Below are 21,022 nucleotides of genomic sequence, written 5' to 3' on the forward strand. Positions count from 1 at the left end.
TGAGCTTCTCAAAAAATGTTCAAGTTGTCAGCTGGTGTAGTAGATATCTTGCCTGTTTCCAGGGACTCCTTTGGGAGGCAAGATGTCTGTACTAACAAACAACTAAGGCTTAGGGAAATGTGAAGGAAATAGCACTATCTGCTCTCTGAGGGCAGCACACATACCCACAAGCAGGAAGGTGAGGTGCAGAACAAGTGAGTATTAGTGACAAGCAAGGATATAAAAAGGGCTTCATCCCCAACAAATCAAAAGGACATAAAATCCTTCCCCTCGTTGTAACTAGGGCCCTAAGTGGGGCCAATAAAGCAACCGGAGGGGGTTGGAGGTGCTACAGGGCGCTTCCATAACACTGCATACTTGTTCCCATCGTAAGGCTTAGAAAATGTTATGAAATAGTTTGTTAGTTTCCTGTTCTCTTTGCAGAGTAACATCTGTGACGACACGGACAGTGCCCATCTGTCTGGCCCATAGATGATATGCATTCAATGTTAAAAATTAAGGAAGTAAATGAACACAAGACAGTGAAGATGAGGGCACAGAGGTGGGGGGGTGACTGCCAGAGAATGATGCCAGGTTCCAATGGGGTGACCCGGATCAGCTCAGGCCTGATGCTAGCCACTCCCACCCAGCTCCTTTCTTTCCAATCCACTTGTCGTTCTCTTTGGGAAGGATTGAGGTCTCTGGAAAACAGCCAAAAAACTGTTATGGGAACGGCAAGCCCAAATAATGCTCCGGCATCAGGAGGATCTGAGTGCTGAAAGCCACTTCTGTTCCCCTTCTCTCAGCTGAGGGGGTGGGAAAGCCCTAAGTCCTTTCAGAGAGACTTAGAAGGCATATAAAGGCCCCTGGTTGAGGACTCGCTTCCCCATTCTGCACTTGGTGCCAGAACTCTCAATCCACCAGTGAGAGAAAATGTCCATCCAGTGAGTATCTCTGGGAGGTGTTTTTAAATGCCTTAGTGGGTCGATGGTAAATGGGCTATTTCAAGAGGTCCTAAAGAGGACTGAAGGCCCGTTTATGGGAGGCCTTGGGTCTTGAAGGGGAGAATTTCTTCCTATTTATATATTGAAGCAAATATCTAGAATTGGGGTCTAAATTACTGTGAGATTTTTGTGAATGGGCCTTGAAAGCAGTGGTGAGCATGAAGACTATAACGAGGCAGGCCTAGATTGCAGCCATTTCCCAGCTGTGTGATTTTGGACTTAACGTTTCGTAGTCTATGTTTTTCCATATATAGAATGAGCATTGTGGTATTGTGACATTTAAATGAGCTAATAGCATGCAAAATTCTTTTTATGGTGTGTGGCACATAGTAAGTGCTTAATAAAAGATAGCTATCATAATTAAGAACTCTGGTCATGGTTCCCACTCTGAGAGGTTATAAAATGAAGCCAAAGTGAAGAGGCAGGAAATAAACAAAGATATGAAACCGGAATCTCCCAGTCAGACTATTTTTAAAGAGTACCATAAGCTCCTGGAGATGGGTGAAGAACTAGGATGATAGGCACAGATGATGGTATAATATAGGTGAATAACAAAGAATAATTTACTTGCCCAAAAAGTGGTTATCTCCCAACTCTTGGAGGGACACAGATGAGGCAAGAGAATCAATGATGCTGTGCACTTAGAGTGGCGACAGGGCAGGGTAATTCTGGGGGACGACCACTGAGAGCAGCAGGATTAGCTGATTTATCATCCAAAACATGGGAAGACTGCAGAGGGCAGAATTAGGTCCACTGTGACATTAAAAGGGAGGTCATTCCTCTGACATCAAAGGTAGAGCACTGACCCAGCACCCGCCCAACCTGCCACTAGCAAACCTGAGGACATTTCTGTCCTCCAGCAAAGTGTGTGCTCCCAGCAAAGGCTAGACTGGCAGTGGTGCTCTGACATTGAGAATGTCTTTTCTCCTGGAGCTCTACCTCTGCCTCAGAGGACTTCTTGGAGTATCAACATGGGCTTCTTCTCGATTATTCCACCTTTTCAGAGTTGAACATCCTGCTGGTGGTTACAAGAAACTGTTCGAAACTGTGGAGGAACTGTCCTCGCCGCTCACAGCTCATGTTACAGGTTGGTCTCACCAGTCTTGAAACCATCTTCTCTTGCTTTGTTGAGATCCCTTTTCCCTGGCTTTTTATTCATTGGCATCTCTCAGTGATGGAGGTGTGGGCTTTTTATGCCAGAAGCCCATTTCCTCTCATTTAGCTTTTATTTCCCTAAGCCAGAAATATGCTGCCTAACTGCAACTCCTTGGGCCTGGGACTCCATCTTTGTCATCTTTAAACTGTCAGAGCCTAACTCAGTGCCTGGTATATAATAAATATCCTAGAAATGCATGTTCCATTATCCATTCCAGTGTCTGGATAAATGAGGACCTGGTGACAAGCATCTGGAAATATTACAGTAAAGAGTAGTAGGTTTCCTGCCTGTTGATTTGCTTCCGGAGTCAGCTGCTCATTGCAGCTCCAGCATTTTATTAGCTGTGAACCTTACAAGTTACTTAAGCTTTCTGAGTTCCAGTTCCCTTACCTATCAAAAGCCAAACTTTCCATGATGGGGTTATTGTGAAGACTGAATAAGATAACTGAAAGATTCACCTAGTATCCAACACAAAGCAATCAATAAGTGGTCATTATTAGTACTATTGTTAGCATTATCCAAAAACATCATATGACCCATGCAACATCCCTGCTTGGACACGGAAAGTCTCTTTCCTCCTCTTTCTCCTTCTATAAAATAAGAGAGAGCCAAATGTTCTTTCTCAGCCAGATTCTGATGCTAACAGTATAGGTTCTAGCAATCAAATTTATGTCGTGTCATTAGTTAAGTCATGCCTTCTTAAGGGTTTTATCAGAAACATACATTCTTAGGAAGCAGGCTGCAGAAATGGAACTGCAGAAAATAATCCTTCTGTTTAAAAAAATGGTAAGGATTAAGCAAACATTACATTTTTCAAAGGATATGAGGGCACATATCTAACTGCTTAAAATGAAAGCCTTCATGGCCTTTGTTGTGTACCCCTCATTTTGCAGACGAGGACACTGAGCCCCCAAGATGGCACATGGCAAATCCTGAACCAGAATCCGGTCTCTGACAGCCAGTCTTGTGCAATTTCTCCTTCAGCAGGTTAATCTTCATCTGGACAGTAGCCCATACCCTCAAAGGAATATAGCTCTAGGTTTTAAAAAGCCAGTATTCTTGTTGTCATTTAAATGGTTTCTTCTATAGAAATACCGTTTTTTAGTGTTTTGATCCCTGTTCCTAATCCACCTTTCCTACACCTTACTCCATCAAAATACATCAAGAAATTTGATGTTTTTCTTAAAAGCGAGATGGTAAAAAGGCAAATATGTTGCTATCTGGGGAAATCTGGTGGGTACAGAATCCCATTTTCCTCAAGATGCTTTCCTTGTCTCCTTCCAACCCTTTATCCAAACTCAGGCATTGCAACGTTTCCCACCACTTGGTCTCCTAGTGAAAGGACAGTAAAGTCAGCAAGCATTTTGGAAGGGCTGCCCAGTGTGAGAGCTGGGAATGAAAATCATTGCCAGCTTTACAAAGAGGCTGCCCAATTGAGCTGCTAATATAATCACACACACACCCTTACCAGGGATGAGCCCAGCAAAGGGCTGGGCTAAGAAACAATGTTCTATGTCTCACCTTCATCACAGGCAGGATCCCCCTCTGGCTCACTGGCAGTCTCCTTCGATGTGGGCCAGGGCTCTTTGAAGTTGGATCTGAACCATTTTATCACCTGTTTGATGGACAAGCCCTCCTGCACAAGTTTGACTTTAAAGAAGGACACGTCACATATCATAGAAGGTAAAGAATGCCAGGTCCTACTCTCCCTGGGGGTAGGGCCTAGCTCAGCACCTCCTCCTATGTGCTCCTCAACCTCTTGAATTCAAGAGGCTACTTATAGGTTTGCTTCCTCTCAGAATCTGCTGGCCCAGGACATTTGCATAGATACCTGGGAACTGTGAGATATTAAAAAAGAACCTAAGAACTAGGGCTTTCGGGTTCAATATGCTCAGCTTCAAAGTTTATATCTACCAGACACCACTTGCCTAACTGGGCAAACTTTGGCAAGACATTAATCTCTAATTCTTGGTTTTATCATCTCTAAAATTCTACTTCAGGGTTCATTACAAGGATTAAATGAAATACCTGGGAAATAAGAAATATTCAGTAATAATAAGTTGCTATTATTGTAATTATTGTTATAATTATTAGACCATTGGTTCTCTTCACTCTTTCTTAATAATCAGAAAGGCCCTGGGTAGGAGGGAGGGGTGGTGCAAAGAGGGAAGGACCAAATTTTGTCATAATGATACAAGAGAAGTTTACTAAGAACAGAAGATTGGTGCTAAAAGGCTCCAAGGCCTAAGCCATCACTCCAAGTACCCATTAACACCACAATAAATACTTTGCTTTTCCTGTAATATTCAGACCTATTAGACGCTTTGTTGATCATCACAGGTATCAGGAGTTCTGAAGAGACACCAAAAGGAAGGGCAAATGAAGGCTTGAGGTAGTCAGGATAATTCAGACTGTAATAGAAGAGAAATAGATCAGGCCAAGCAAAAATTTAGCTAAGAAGTCAGACAAAGCTTTCATATGCCCCCTAAAGACCTTGGTACTTTTTCTTCTTCATGACTTTGTTTCTTCGTCTAGAAATTTTAAACTTTATTATATGCATTGGAAGAAATGCAAAATCAGATTTTAATTGGCTTTCCACATGAGAAATTCTAGGCAACGTATGGGATACGGTTACAGAGTTCTGTCTATACAAGATACTGGATTCAAGAACATCTACTTTTTTTTTTTTTTTTAAGCAGGCTCCCTGCTGTGCAGAGAGCCCGATGCAGGGCTTGATCCCAGGACCCTGAGATCATGACCTGAGCCCAAGGCAGAGGCTTAACCCACTAAGCCACCCAGGCGCCCCAGAACATCTACTTTTAAAACCAGCAAAATAAATTTTTAAACTGAAGGAAAAAAAAACCCAAGAGTGACAAAAAGGAGATTGAAAGGACTATAATTCAGCACACCATATTCTGTATTTCTCCATTCAGTGTTAGGTTGATGGGTTATAGGCTACAGGAAGTCAGAGGTCCTATGTGAACCACCCAGGGAGGCTGCACAGTGTGATATGGACAAATGCATGTTTCCCAGCCCTGGCCAACTTGAGTTCTAACCCAGTTCTATGACATATGCCAATCGCTTAACTGCTCTGTTTGGACATGACAACTCCAAGCCATGAACCTCAATTTCCTTATGTCATTGTGAGGTTTATAAGACTTAAATTTAAACTCATAGCACATTATCTCTTTCTCAGTCACCCTGAGAAAGTTACTGAACAATGCTCTTCATTCTTCATGTTGTGGATTTATGGTTCCAACTTGTTAAGGACATATGGAATGACCATTCTCAGTTCCATATAGAGCACACTGATTTTTCCTGCCTATGACCCTTTCCCATGTCTCCATGTCCTTCAGGTTCATCCGCACTGATGCTTATGTCCGGGCAATGACTGAGAAAAGGATTGTCATAACGGAGTTTGGCACCTGTGCTTTCCCAGATCCCTGCAAGAATATATTTTCCAGGTTACTGAAACTTGACTGCATGTTATTAAAGACATTTTACATTAGCCCTTTTCTCTCATGGCTTGAAAGTTACTGGACTGAAAAATCCATTTGCTTCTGCAGGTTTTTTTCTTACTTTCGAGGAGTGGAGGTCACTGACAATGCCCTTGTTAACATCTACCCAGTAGGGGAAGATTACTATGCCTGCACAGAGACCAACTTCATTACAAAGATTAATCCTGAGACTTTGGAGACAATTAAGCAGGTAGGACACAATGCTCTGGCAACACTGCTCAAGAAGTTAGAATTTGCAGTTTAGAATTAACTGCAATTTGGGGGAAAGAACATGAGACTCAGATAGATGAAGTTTCACCTCCTTGCTTTGTCATCAACTACTAACTATGTGGCACAGGGCAAAACTTTGTTTCTTCATCTATGAAATTTTAAACATTTATTATATAGGTTGGAGGAAAACCTTATAAAATGCCTAAGATATTTGTTCATTCATTCATTCATTCATTTGTGACACAAATATTGAGTCCCTTCCATATATCAGAACTCATACCAGATGCAAAGAATATATCAATAGGAGAGACAACCCAGGTAAGACAAGAATTTGGAATAAATTGTTTAGCTAACGGGAAGCTACTGCAAGTTTTTGCTTGGCGCAACAGTGTAAGCAGAGCCGTGCTTTAGGATATTTAATCTGGAAGCCATGCATAAACTGTATGGGAGGACAAAAGAGGTAAGGGATAGCTGGGAGACAAGTTAGGTAGAATTTAAGATCAGAACTAGAAATTCAGTATAGTAGAAACAGAAAGGAAAAAACAGCTCCAACCCTAGGACTCAATGTCACTAGATAATTTATAATTCTCAGCAGACTATTTCCTAAGACTTATCATATCCTCTTCAATAGCTCTCTCTTATTTTTAATGTATGTTTGCAATCATATAAGAGTATGTGTTAGATCATTTGGAGAAGAACTGAAACTGAATTCTAAACCATTCATTTAACTCTGATGAGTGACTCTGTACTCAAATTGCTATGGTAATATAATTGCAAATGTAAAGTTCATGTAAGGCTCCAAAATAGCCTTTACTAGGGGGTCAAGTTTCATTGTGAGCCTCACCATGCCTTGACTTCATATAAAAATACAGTTTTAGAATTTGAGATTCTTTTATTAACTATTACTAAAATAGCCTCTTAATAAGTACCTTTGCCTCCAGCCTGATTCTCTTAAATACAACTTCCCTAATTCAGTAGAAGCAATTTTTCTCAAATGCAAGTAGAAATGTGTTTTTCTATCTGAGGCACCCACAGTTCCCAAGATAAAGTCCAAACAGAGCTTTGTGGCTGGCTGGTTCTTATTTCTCCTCCTCCATGCATACCTTTCACAGCAGCCATGTTTAATGACTAGTAATCCCCAAACAGCACCTGCTATTTCACAATTCAGTGCTTGTACATTAGGATTCCCACTCCCTGTAATATCTGTCTTCCTTCTCCACCTGGCTCTTACTTGTCTTTCCAAACATTAGTTGGAGTCATTGCCCTTGGGAAGCCTGGCCTAATCTCCCAGTCTGGGTTAGATGACCCTTCAGATACAGTTTTGCATTTACCAGCAATGTACTGTATTATATACCAGCTTATTGGTCTAACAGTGCTACCAAATAGAACTTTGTACAATGATGGCAGTGTTCTATATATGCATTGTCCCAGTGCTACTGAGTACTTGAAATATGGCTAATGTGACTGAGGAACTGAACTTAAAATTTTATCTAATCATAATCAATCCGCATTAAATTACATGTGGCTACCATATTCGACAGCACAAGTCCAGACTGATGTTCTTGACCCTGGCACAGTAATCATAGAAGTTCAATGAGTATATGAGGAATGATTGAATGAATGAATGTCTGCTCTATTATTTAAATAAAAATGCTAAAAACTCCCTTTAAAACATATTCTCCTAATCAAATAGAAAGAATTTTGGTTAAATATATACCTCATCAATTATCCATTCAATAAATCTGTATTGAGCAGGTCACAGGTAGAAATTCTAGTGCTGATTTTGCCAGCATGTGGCTCTGTATCCTTGAAAAAGTCACCTGACCTCTCTTGGACTTCAATTTCTCTTTCTGTAAACAGATTTATGCTAGATTTGTGATTCTGAATTTCTTATGAGACTCCAAATTGAATTAAAGTGCTAAATCTTTTCTCCAAAAACCATTTGCATTTAATTCCAGGAGATTCATGGTTCTCCTGAAGTCTGTTTAGGTTGACTCTATACTAAATAGAATCCTAGGGTTTCTTTCAGTTCCAAATTTATACTCTGTGCAAGCCACTGGATTTGGTATTTAGGTTATAGTGTATAAAATTGCCATTTTCATAAAATAAAAATTATTGTATATCTCAGCAATCTCACACAATTCATCTAATACAATAAGGGGGATATAAAGAAATCCCAGGATTCACATTATCAGTTTGAGGACAAGTTGCATGTGCAGAAGGAAAGTAACTAACCAGAGCAGTGTATGAGGTACACGGAAGAACACAATCAGGAAGATCGCCAAGATTTCAGAGGTGTGGGGGAATCAGCATGAGGGTCAGAGGAGAACTCTGCACTATCAACAAGGATTGAGGCAGACTTGAAAGAGGGTAGAATCCAGGGAGATGGAAAGAAAGAGAAAATGTGCTTTGGGTGAGGATACAAGTGGCAGCCATAAGGTCAGACCTAGAGACCAAGGGGTAATACTGTCTTTCTCTTTACATGGATGACATCTGCTCTGCTTCCCTAGGTTGATCTTTGCAACTATGTGTCTGTCAATGGAGCCACAGCTCACCCCCATATTGAAAGTGACGGAACTGTTTACAACATTGGTAATTGCTTTGGGAAAAATTTTTCAATTGCCTACAATATTGTAAAGATCCCTCCACTACAAGCAGGTCAGTTTACCAATTTGACTCTTCCTAAAACAAGTATCTATATTGTGAGAAAATTACTGGAAATGGGATACCAGATCAGACTATCAGGATCGCACTATAGATGCACAGTTAAATTCCTTTCAGATTGCCTTTTGCACCATCCTCCAGGGACCAATGCCCAGAAGCATCATAGCAGAAAATGATGACTTGAAAACATAGAAAGCAAGTGGTCAAATCGTATTCTACAATGTTTCAAAAATGTAGTGTATATGAGTACTTGATCATGTAAGAGTTAGATTCAAGTTCAGGAAATACTTACTGAGCTCTTATTCATGTGCCAGGCAAAATTAAATTTCTAAACAAACATGTGTATGCATAATAGCACACACACATATATGAGAGGGTACTAAATATTTTGTGCATGTTTAATTCTCAAAGCCACAAACAAACCTATTAACTCATACTAATATTATGGAGGAAGAATACTAAAACAGAAAAGAGAGTCCTCTTCAGAATTCTCCATTCATCCTCCATTCACTGCCAGAAATTTGATAACTGTCTTGGCGACAGAATTATTTGAACATATATGGATTTTTGTTTGGTATTGCATAGCCTGGATCTCAAATTGTGGTCCCTGGACCAGCAGAATCACTTGGAAAGCTGCTAGAAATCCAGAGTCCCACCCATAGTTGACTAAAGGAGAAATTCTGGGTGTGGGCCCACAGTTACTATTTTAAGAACCTCCTTCTATGATTCTGATGTACACTAAGGTTTAAAGACCACTGACATAGTAGGAAACAAACTTTTCTGTGCATAAGAATTACCGTACAGAACTAATGACACAAACCCACATACAGGACACTTTATAGGTAACTTAAGAGATTACAAAAGGCATTTTGAGCATACTACTGTGTGCTGACTTGGCACCAACCAGTTGTTAAGATGCGACTCCACTGTCCTCTGCCTGCCACAACACTGTTTGAGTACACTTTCCCAAATCTGCTGCTGTTTGGATTTTCCTGGGTGACTGCAGCTTCACATGAAATTTCCCTAAGAAATGCCAATGACTGAGAAAATGAAAATAAGCTCTAAAAAAAAAATCAAGATCTGAAAATGTATTTCTTTACTTGCATAAGCTGTTCTAAATGCGTTGTATTAAAAGAGAAAAAAAGAGGCTTTTCCAAAGCCTTTTAAAACCGCTTTATTTCAGACAAGGAAGATCCAATAAGCAAGTCAGAGGTCGTTGTACAATTCCCCTGCAGTGACCGATTCAAGCCATCTTACGTCCATAGGTAACTTGAAGGCCTGCTATGAATCTTCAGGAAAACTCAAGTTTAAAGATCTGCTTTGCCTACCTTTGATACCAATCCTGATCACGACATTTCCTTGCAGAAACCTAAATTTAAATGTAATTAATTTCATGTAGGCACTGTTGATTCATACCTCATGTGCACATATTTCTTTGTGGTTTGAGAATCAGTCCTTCCCATTCACAAGTCTATTTGTGTTTCTGAACAGTTTTGGTTTGACTCCCAACTATATTGTTTTTGTGGAGACGCCAGTCAAAATTAACCTGTTCAAGTTCCTTTCCTCATGGAGTCTTTGGGGAGCCAACTACATGGATTGTTTTGAGTCCAATGAAACCATGGGGGTAAGTCATGCATTTAATTGTCACGCTTAGGATTCCGAAGATGGCATTTCGTAATGTATACTGTTTTCCTTTTTAAATGCATCAAAATATTTTCCTCACTTTTCAAGGTTTGGCTTCATATTGCTGACAAAAAAAGAAGAAAGTACCTCAATAATAAATACAGGACCTCTTCTTTTAATCTCTTTCATCACATCAATACTTACGAAGACAATGGGTTTCTGATTGTGGATCTCTGTTGCTGGAAAGGGTAAGAAAGGACATATGATAATGTTACATCCCCAGTCATGCCTAGAAATTAGGGGCCTTTTTCAGAGATGCTGCTCTCAATATTTAATATGAATTACAGCTTTAAAAAAAAAAGGCAAGAATTATGCTTAAGTCACAGAATATAAGTGAAAAAGCAGTAGGGAGGCTAGTTAATCAGAAGCACTTGCAAACTGACCATCAAAACCATGGCTAGTGATTGAAAACTGATCAGGTCTATGAACCTGAGCTGAAAATAAGAGATGCTATGACCTGACAAATGAATTTAAACTTAACCTCACTGCAACTTGACATGTTCCCTTGGTGGGGCCTTGAACTCCACCCACTCTAGGTTTGGGAGAAAGAGGCACACTTTCTTGAGAATAATACCAAGTCACTAAAAAGACAGTAGCCCCTAAAGACACAGAATGATGATGGAGAAACAGAGCAGAAAGTATCAAAAGCTGCTGTTATTTAAATATATCGGTGAGGCAGATTTCTTTGTTTTGTTTGGTTTGGTTTTCATGCAGCATGGGCAGGAGAAAATGGCTCTAATATACTTGGGTCATTAGCAGTTCCTGGGTAGGAGAATAAAGAACAGGCAGGTGGGGTGCCTGGGTGGCACAGTCAGTTAAGTGTCCGACTCTTGGTTTCAGCTCAGGTCCTGATCTCAGGGTCATGGGATCAAGCCCAACCTCAGCTCTACACTCAGCTCAGCTCAGAGTCCACTTAAGAGTCTCTCTTTCTCTCTCTCTCTCTGCCCTTCCCCTCTTCCCATACCTCTTACCCCATGCTCATTCACCGGCTCTCTCTCTCACTCTCTCTCTAAAATAAATAAATAAATCTTAAAAAAAAAAAAAAGGAACAGGCAGGCACTTGTTCTTTTAAAAGGCATGGATCATCTCTTTGGAATTATTTGCCATTGTCTGTGCTCATGTCTGACTTCTTACTTTTGCAGATTTGAATTTGTTTATAATTACTTATATTTAGCCAATTTACGTGAGAACTGGGAAGAGGTGAAAAAAAATGCCAGAAAGGCTCCCCAGCCTGAAGTGAGGAGATATGTGCTTCCTCTGAATATTGACAAGGTAACTGTCCTCTACACAGATTTCAGATATATCCAGATTTGTTCTCCTGCCTTACGTTTATACATAAAATTTTGAAACTTCAGAGCTGGAAGGAACTTTAAAAATACACTAATTCAACTCCCCTCATTTAACAAATGAGGAAACTGGAGCTCAGAAGAGTGACATGACTTAGCAAAAGCCAAGTGCAGCAGAGCCAAAATAAAAACCAGGTTTTGATGCTAAATCTGCTGTTCTTTCATTTGTAAAATCCTTTCAAAATATATTTTCTCAGTGAATAGTGCAGACCACTGATTCTTAGGATCCTCTGTCAATAATACAAATAATGTAATTTAAGTGATTGGAAATTCTAAAGAAATGAAGGATTAAAAAGTACCCCTTTAGGGAAATCAGCCCATTATTTTGATTTTCTGCAAACCTTCGAAAAATATCAGTAGAGGACAAACATCATTAATAGCCTTTGGCGGTCATCTTTTTATTTCTACTTTTTCTTTCTTGTATTCAGTGGCTGTCTTTTTAGAATATTAGACTAACATCAAGCAGTTTTTGTGTGACAGAATGCCAGTCAAAACCAAGACAAATAGAATTTTCACAATAGATACATGAGCATACACTGTCATTTGTGTACATATGAGATATATACACAAAAATGGGTAAGGCAGCTACATGGAATGTAAAACATTGTACTCAAAGCTAAATCAAATATAGTGGAAAATAAACCCAATTTAGAACTAGACACTACAGCTCTTAAGCAAGTTTGTAAACTCTATAAGGATAAGAAAGGAAGAGGAAGTTGAGGTGGAGCATTAGGTAGTTAGTTAAATAAGCTTCTTCAAAAGCAGAGAGGTGTTAAAAAACCAAACTTAATGTAGAAATACAAACTGGTTGGTAGAGCTGGTACATTAGGAGCAAAGGAGAGACGGGCATTAGGCAGAGGGACTGGAAAAAGGTTGGGATGATATTGTATGAGGCTTTAAGTACTCTAACTTTGCCCTTGGGAAGCAGATATCTAGTACATAGCTGAGTGTCTACAAAATACCAAATGAATGAGTATAATGATTGTGATGAGAAAATCACAATCATCTTTAAATTAAGATCACTTAATTTAAATATGCCCTACCTCACTCTCTTCACATCCAAGAAGAGGAAAAAGGAAAGATTTTCATAAATATGTAGTCATCACTGCCTGAAGAAAGACCACCCAATAATGAAATAGAGAACCTCAGTGACAAAAAAGTGTCTAATGTCATCCTAGACCCTTCCTTCACTCTCTCCCAATAGTTACGAATTAACCACTGTTAACACAACATTGTATGACTTATTCCAGTGGGTACATCAATAGGATATGCTCTTGTTCTCCAGAAACTCATTACCTAGTGTACTGGGGAGGAGGAAGGTGATTTGGTAATGATAACACATGTTGACATGAGACTAGTCATGGGAAGGAGGCAATAAAGTACTTTGGCTATTCAGACAATGAACGGTCATACTTGTTTGGAGAGATTCATGGAACACAGTCATTTGCAATATTCTGGCAGAAGATACTGAAGCACATCAACTTAAGACAGGAGGCATAGTTTGAGGAAAGACAGAAGTGGGGTGGGGCAGAAGAGCAGAGGGAACTGACTGCAATCCAATTAGAACATAAGCACACATAGTGGACTAAATGAGGCGGGATTTTTAAAAATTTTAAAAAGCAGACTTGTGGTCTTCAAGGCCAGGCTAAGAGGTTGTACTTTATTTGGCAGTGAAAGTTTCTGAACAGAAGAAAACCACATTCAGAGCTGGTGGAATGGGTACCAGGTGTGCTGACTTTCATGGCTGTTTCTTCAACTAAATGCCTGGCTTCCCCCAGGCAAGTCACTCAACCACTCTAAGTTCAGTTGCCTGCTCTGAAACCTAGCTAAATTGGACTAAATAATAACAAGGGACATTTGCACCTTTAAAAACTTGATTTTCTAAAATTAAAGTCTGTGTTGTGCCTAAGTGATACTGGAAGTGTAGAAAGGACAGAGATAGGACCCTGGGATAGAAGACAATAAATTCACTCAGGCAGGCAAGAGAATCATGTAGTGGTCCTAGGAACAGGCAAACATGGATGAAAATAAGAGTTCCTCTAGGTGGAATTAAAAGGGTCTTGCATTTGGTTGGATTGCAGGATGAATTAAATCTTAGCCATGCAAAATATCATAGAGATCCTGTAAGCCTGCATGTCTAGAATAGTGATACTTTTGGAAATAGGGAGTGTAACAGGCAGAAGAGGTATGTAGAAAAACATGAAGTGTAGAACTATGAGGAAGGGAAAGGATAGGGGGTTGACTTCAAGTCATACAGAGCCAGGCTTGAGTTTTAGCTCTGCCACTTACTAACTGAGTGATTTAACCTTAAATTTCCTTCTTTCTATCTATAAGGAGAAACATTGAACCTTTTTAAATTTCCTTTTCCTAATCTTACAGAGTTTTTGTGGCTGATACATGAATTGGTATATGTTAATTATTAAATAAAGCCCTTGAAAAAAATATATAGCTCTTGGCACAAAGTAAATATCAAATAAATATCCCCTATCATCATCAGCAAAAAATCAGTATCAAAATATCTTCATGAAAGATACCTCATAGGCTTCCACACATCAATGAAGGACCTTGTAAGGTCAATCAGGGTTGATAGTTACTGATGTTGAAATGATGATCAAATATATGAGATTTGATAGATGAGACTGCTAGCAAGGAGAAGTCATACTTTAGAATAAATTTTAGAAAAGAAACATGAACATTTGCTTATTTTAAAAATGAAGAATTTGGGGCGCCTGGGTGGCTCAGTGGGTTAAAGCCTCTGCCTTCGGCTCAGGTCATGATCTCAGGGTCCTGGGATCGAGCCCCGCATCGGGCTCTCTGCTCAGCGGGGAGCCTGCTTCCTCCTCTCTCTCTGCCTGCCTCTCTGCCTACTTGTGATGTCTCTCTCTGTCAAATAAATAAATAAAAATTTAAAAAAAAATAAATAAAAATGAAGAATTTGATAGCCTAGAAAAGACCGAGAGAAGAAAGGTTGGCCAGACACAGAAGTTTGGGAGGTCTCATGTACAGAAAGTACAAAAAAGAGGAGCAAGGAGGAGAGAGAGAGAGAGAGAGAGAGAGAGAGAGAGAAAGTCACCAAATAGCCCTACCTGGAGCTAAGAGAGGAAAATCCCACATTGGATAGGGCAAGAGAGTTTCATCAGTGCCCCTTGCTATAGGAAAGTTAAAAAGGATGAAGACCCAAAGTCAAACACCAGATTTGGTGATCTCCAACAGATGAGGCTGAGAGAAGTAGAAATCAGGAATCAAAGGTCAGCAACTGGTAGGATGTGGGAGCAGTTACTCTAAGTCCACACTTCGAAAAATGTGGCAGGAAAGGGGAAAATCGGTCATAAATTGGGAGGAGAGGTAAGAAAGATATTGAGGGAAGGGCTAAGGAGAGGGAAGAGTATAAGATGAGTGAAGTTTCCAGTTTACTAATTAAGATATGGTAGCATCTTTAAAATACGTCTTTATATTTTTTTGAATAGGTGGTGCATTTAAATGGTCAAAAATCAAAATGATATGCAAAGGTACACACTGGGAAACCTCACTCCACCTCCACCCGCATCCAGTCTGTACCATTCCCGTTCACTTCCTATGTGTAACTTTTCATGTTTTTCCTTTTCTTTGGTTTGTTTGTGCAAATATAAGAAAATATATATATATAAAATTATTATTTCCCATTCTCATACACAAAAAGTTATTTTCTATATCCACTGTTTTCTTCCCTGCTTTCTTCATTTAACAATATATATGCTAAAGATCTTGCTGTTTTCAACTACACGGTGTTCTTTCTGTGAACATACCCAAGTCTCTCCTTGCTGCACAAAAGAATTGTTTCCAATCTTTGGCTATTACCAATAATGTGATAAGGAATAACTGTGTATGTATGTCATATCATACACGCACAGATATATGAATAGATTAGATCCTCAGAAATGAGATTTTGGGTTAAAGGAAAAATGCATCTGTTAAAAAAAAGTGGGTGGGTAGCAAAAATGAGGAGCTAGTTTGTCGGGGAAAGCAAGAATAATGTTACAGATTTCTTACATAAAAATTTTAATTTAGTAATAGAAAAAATAAGATAGAATGAAGATAATCAATTTAAACTTACAAGAATATAGATAATATGTCTGACATAAGCATTTGATCTCTTCTTCCCCAAAACACCACAAAGTGCCCTGAGGTTCTATTTCACAAAATCTCATAAAATTCTCATCATTTCTGTATTTGCTCCTTACCTCCTATCCCTTCCCTATCTTAAGAATCTTCTATTACCTCTTTATCAATGATACACCCCCAGAAAAATCCCCTCTGTCCTCTTTTCAGAATGTTCCTTTCACATTCTTTACTTTAAAACTAAACATGGGTAAGAGCAATGAATCACAGACCTGTACCCCTGAAACAAATAATACATTATATGTTAATTAAGAAAAAAAAAAACCTGGGACCACCTGCATGGTTCAGTAAGTTAAGTGTCTACCTTCGGCTTGGGTCATGGTCTCAGGGTCCTGGGATGGAGCTCCACGTCTGTCTCCAAGTTCAGCAGGCAGCCTGCTTCTCCTTCTCCCCCCTGCTTGTGCTCTCTCAAAGACATAAACAAAATCTTTAAAAAACAAAAACAAAAAGCAAAAACCTGGCTCTCTCCTAAAGACACTGATCTCTCCAGTCTCTTCCTACAGCCCTTATACCTCTTGACCTGGGGTTACTGTAGGTATTCTCTCTGTTCTACTTCTCTGTTTCCAGATTCACTCTTCCTTCCACCCACTCTTAACATATTCCAATTTTAATCTCATTTCAGCTAATTATATAGCTAAAGGATATATACATATATTCACCCCTCATTACTATTGTTGTCTGTGAACCACCACTGTCTCACGTCCCTTCTTGGCTCGATGTCAAACTCCCCGGATCTACTGACTCTTGGTCATTTCCATATACACATCATAGGTGATTCTTCCAACAACCTGGCCTCTCAGTTCCTTGACCTCTTCCACTGATCTTGTCCTCCATTCTATGTCAGCTATTCACTCTCCATAGTCATACACTTGACCCTGCCATTACCTATGACTGTGCTTCTTCCATAATCTTAGTTTCATGCATGATATGCTCTGACTACCACCTTCTATCTTTCAAGATCACTTGCCCTACTATGATTCCCACCAGAAACCTCCAATCCCCTGAACCTACTACCTTCTCAACATACCTCACTCCCCCAAGAACTTACTTTTCCTCATTACTTAATTAAAATTCCACTGTCAACAATTTCAATCTTATATAGATTCTCACTTCTCTTGCCTCCTTCTTACTTTATTGAACTCATTTGTCAAAACCACAATTCCCCCTAGTTAAATCCAACTCTCCACCCACTCTACACTTGTATCTCTAAGGATGAAATTAAGTGCTGAAAACACACAATCATGTTAATTGGTTCATTTTTAAATACAGGACCACAAACCTCACCGCTACATTTCTCAACTTCATTTACTCTCCCACTTTGCTAGTTAAGTATTTCACACCCTCCCCTCTTCAATCTTCTAACACCTCCCACCTCCACACTCATACTCAGCTGATGGCTCTGCTTCCTATTTTATTGAAACAAATGAAAGAAATCAAAAAAGAACGTTAGACTCCTGCCACCACATCTACCCGCCCACCAGCATCTGTACTTGTATTGAATTATCTATCATCCCACCCAGAACTAGTTCTTCCCATTTTCCCTTCCTTACCCACTCGGGGTCATCACTCAAGTGATTCTCTTCCCTCTCCTTTATCATTACTTTCCCTTCTTTTTCATTGGGTCACTCATATCGTGCTATTGTTTTGCCCTCTTACAAAATCCTTCTCTTGACTCTTCTTGCCCCCACGAGCTATCTTCATTCTTTTTTTTATAGACCCCTTAATGTTGGAGGGCATCAGAACTCAGCCCTCCATTCTATCTTCTGCTTGTACATTCCCTCCCTTTGTAAAGACTCGTGCTTTAAAGCAGCCTACATTTACATTTTCAACTTAGCTTTCAATTCAATATTTATATATGCTACTGTGAATTCCATGTCTCCGTTTGAATGTCTAATAGACCTTTCAAGCTTAATAAGATGAAATCTAAATTTCTTCTCTTCCTCTACCAAAAAAATTTACCCCACCTGCAGCAGTGCCCATCTTTGTTGAGACAGCTTCAACATTGAATTTACAGGCCAAATACCTTGGAGTCACCCCTGACTTCTGTCTTAAGTCCATGCCTCTTCCCTACCCCATAGCCTATCTATCAGGAAAACCTCATGGCTCTGCCTTCCACTTCTCACTGACTCCAGTGCTACTAGCCTAGTCTGAACTACTCTTTTCTTTTGACTAGACCACTGGACAAACTGGTGTCCCCATTTCTGCTCTTGCATCCCCCTACTCCCAAGGGTAGTCTCAAGAGAACAGCCAGAGCATTTCTTTTAAATATTATAGCATGTCAATCCTCTGCCCCAAATCATTCTATGGCTTCCCATCTCTCACTCAGAGTAAAAGACCGAGTCCTCCCAATGACCTAAAAAGCTGTACACAATCTCTCCTCTACATTCCTCTCCTGTTTCTCTTCCCCAGGCTCAGACAGTTGCAGCCACACCGGTTTCTTGAATGTTCTTCAAGCACATTTGGCACCCTCCTACCTTAGGCCTTTACGCTGTTTTCTTTGTGTAAACGTTCTTCCCTAGATATCTATGCTGTTGGTTTCTTCACTTCCTACAAGTTTTGTCCCAAATGTCATGTTTTCAAGGAGGCCCACCCTGACCACCTATTAAAATTATAACTCACCTACACCTCACACTTTTGATCCTCCTAACTCCACTGTATTTTTTCTCCCCATACTCATGATATATTATATACTTTATTAATTGTATTGATTGTTTATGTCCCCAAACTAGAATGCAAGCTTCAGGAACCTGATTCTCTGAATTATCCCAAACATCTAGAATAGAGTCGAGCACAAAACATGTATTCAGGTATTTGATACAGGTATTAAAAAATAAATATGTTCTTAGAAAGAGCTCATGGTATGCATTCCTTTCACAAAAGAATCTGAAAACCACCAGGCAGGGTGAGGGAGTGACAAGAGATCTTAGACAACATCTGCTCCAATAGTTTTCTTATATGCATTTTTTCCTTTTTGACAACAGAACTGTATGTTTTTTTTTCAAGAAAAATCAAAATATATCCTAACTGTAAGTGAGATAAACACTATAAATGAATCCAAAGAGTTTGAAGTCCCTTCTTGCTGGTCTTAAAAAAAAAAAAATTTCTCAGAGGCTTACATTTTCTTTAAGGACAATCTCATTGTAGAGATGTGAAGGCCTAGAGGGCCTAGAGGTTACATGACTTTCCCAGTGATACACAGACAGTGACCAACACAGGTACAGGCAGTTTTCCCAATTGTGTTGCTGGCTTACCTTTCTATAGCTTTTTGCACTGCTCTTCCCTATACATTGACTTAAGAAACAAAGAATGCAGGAGACAAAACTCAGGAAGACTGCATTTACGGCTGCTTGGTTTTTCTTTCCTTCTCACTGAGGTGTCTGTTATCCTTTTTCCTTAGGCTGACACAGGCAAGAACTTAGTCACACTCCCCAACACAACTGCCACTGCAATTCTGTGCAGTGATGAGACCATCTGGCTGGAACCTGAGGTTCTCTTTTCAGGGCCTCGCCAAGGTGAGATTGATTTAGAGAGGGAACAAATTGTCTGTTTCAGAGATTTTTTCAGAGTTTTCCTAAGCATGTCCTCTATTTTGTAGCATTTGAGTTTCCTCAAATCAATTATCAGAAGTATGGAGGGAAACCTTACACGTACGCATATGGACTTGGTTTGAATCACTTTGTTCCAGACAGGGTAATTAATCCATCTTACCTAATACTAGAAAAGTAGTTTGAGTCATATACTAGTCAAGTAAAGCCCATTGACTGATTAACTGATTTTTGTTTCTCACAAGCAGCTCTGTAAGCTGAACGTTAAAACTAAAGAAACGTGGGTATGGCAAGAACCTGATTCATATCCATCAGAACCTATCTTTGTTTCTCACCCAGATGCCTTGGAGGAAGATGATGGTAATGAAAGCAATGGATGTGTCTGAACACTTTCTTTTTATGGGAGTTCTATATGCTAGTGCATTAGGAGTCACAGTGATTACTGCCTTATGTCCAGATATGATCCTTAATACTACTGAATTCAATGCAGCATGAAAGAATTTAAGCTTATTAGAAAATAAGTTTCATCTTGTGGCCAAGCTCATTGATTACTTATGGGAAAATGTTAAAGCACCATCTGGTGTCATAATGGAACATCAATGTCTGCTCTAGATGAAGGCGGAAAGGATGAAGAAAGAACAGCATGAATTCTAGGGTGTTGCCTTTCCTGACCTAGATAAATTTCTGAAAAAGGATAGAGTTCGGAGGAGAGAAATTGAGTATTCTAACAGATCAAAGAGAAAGAGAATGGGTCTTTGTGCCTCTACTTTGGGTTTCTTCTTTTAGTAAGCTGGAGCCATAGCCTATAACACAGTCATTCAATGACAAAGCATCAGTCTTTGTTAACTATTGATTAGCTGGGACAGGAAGGTAGATTACACTCTCTGGGATTAAAATTTGGAAAACCACAGAGAAATGAGTAAAAGAACTATGGAGCCATTTCCTGCTAAATGATTTTACATATACAGCCCACCTGGACAAAACTGCAAAAGGTTTGCTCTCGTTTTTTTGGATGGAAGTAAGCTTCTAGCTAGGTCTTAGAAAGTACAGAAATAATATACCTTACTATTTTCAAAGCCTTTTAATATACTTTTTTTTTCATTTGATTGTCACAACACTTTTTTTTTTTTGCAATAGGTTATGTTAAATCTTATGTTACAGACAAGAACACAGATCTATTCATCAACAGGAATTTAATGAACACCTACTATGTCCTAGTAATTGGAGTAGCTATTGGAAATCAACAGTGGACAAGACAGATACGGTCACTCCCTTTCTGGAGATTACAGTCTAGGGAACATAAAGAGTTTGAAAGATCCATACAGGGTGGTGGTATAGGCAGATGGTGGAACAGTCAGGGCAAGATATCAAATGCTATGGTTTTCTTTATTTGTCAATGTCAATACCTCCTATATTATTTCAGTGACATTTAGCCTGTGGTCCTGGGCTTTTTTTTTTTGTAACATTGCCTTACTTACTTTTGATTAACAGGTGTAGTTCTGAGTGTGGTGGTGAGCCCTGGGGCAGGACAAAAACCTGCTTATCTTCTGATTCTGAATGCCAAGGACTTGAGTGAAGTTGCCAGGGCTGAAGTGGAAATTAACATCCCTGTCACCTTTCATGGACTGTTCAAAAAATCCTGAGCACATTCTAGCACATTATATTTCTATTGACAAAACCAAGAAAAACAGTTGAGTCTGCAATCAAATTCTGTTCAATTTTAGCCTGCTGTATTACATCGTTTTAACTTGCAGATGCA

At 39.5% G+C, this 21,022-nt stretch overlaps 1 protein-coding gene across 1 annotated transcript; it reads left to right on the forward strand.

Moving 5' to 3' along the window:
- Positions 1-1,994: 1,994 nt before the first annotated feature.
- RPE65 (retinoid isomerohydrolase RPE65) lies at positions 1,995-20,906 on the forward strand (the record flags this gene model as incomplete). The annotated part of the gene is made up of 13 exons (XM_080803024.1): positions 1,995-2,074; positions 3,676-3,822; positions 5,496-5,603; positions 5,706-5,847; positions 8,378-8,525; positions 9,715-9,796; positions 10,023-10,155; positions 10,263-10,402; positions 11,357-11,486; positions 19,116-19,230; positions 19,314-19,408; positions 19,512-19,623; positions 20,755-20,906. Exons 3-13 carry the CDS (start codon positions 5,527-5,529, stop codon positions 20,904-20,906), a joined length of 1,326 nt encoding a protein of 441 aa, XP_080659150.1. The 5' UTR covers positions 1,995-2,074; positions 3,676-3,822; positions 5,496-5,526.
- Positions 20,907-21,022: the final 116 nt, after the last annotated feature.

This window comes from Martes martes (genome assembly GCF_963455335.1).
Source record: "Martes martes genome assembly, chromosome: 4".
In the NCBI taxonomy this organism is placed as follows: domain Eukaryota; kingdom Metazoa; phylum Chordata; class Mammalia; order Carnivora; family Mustelidae; genus Martes; species Martes martes.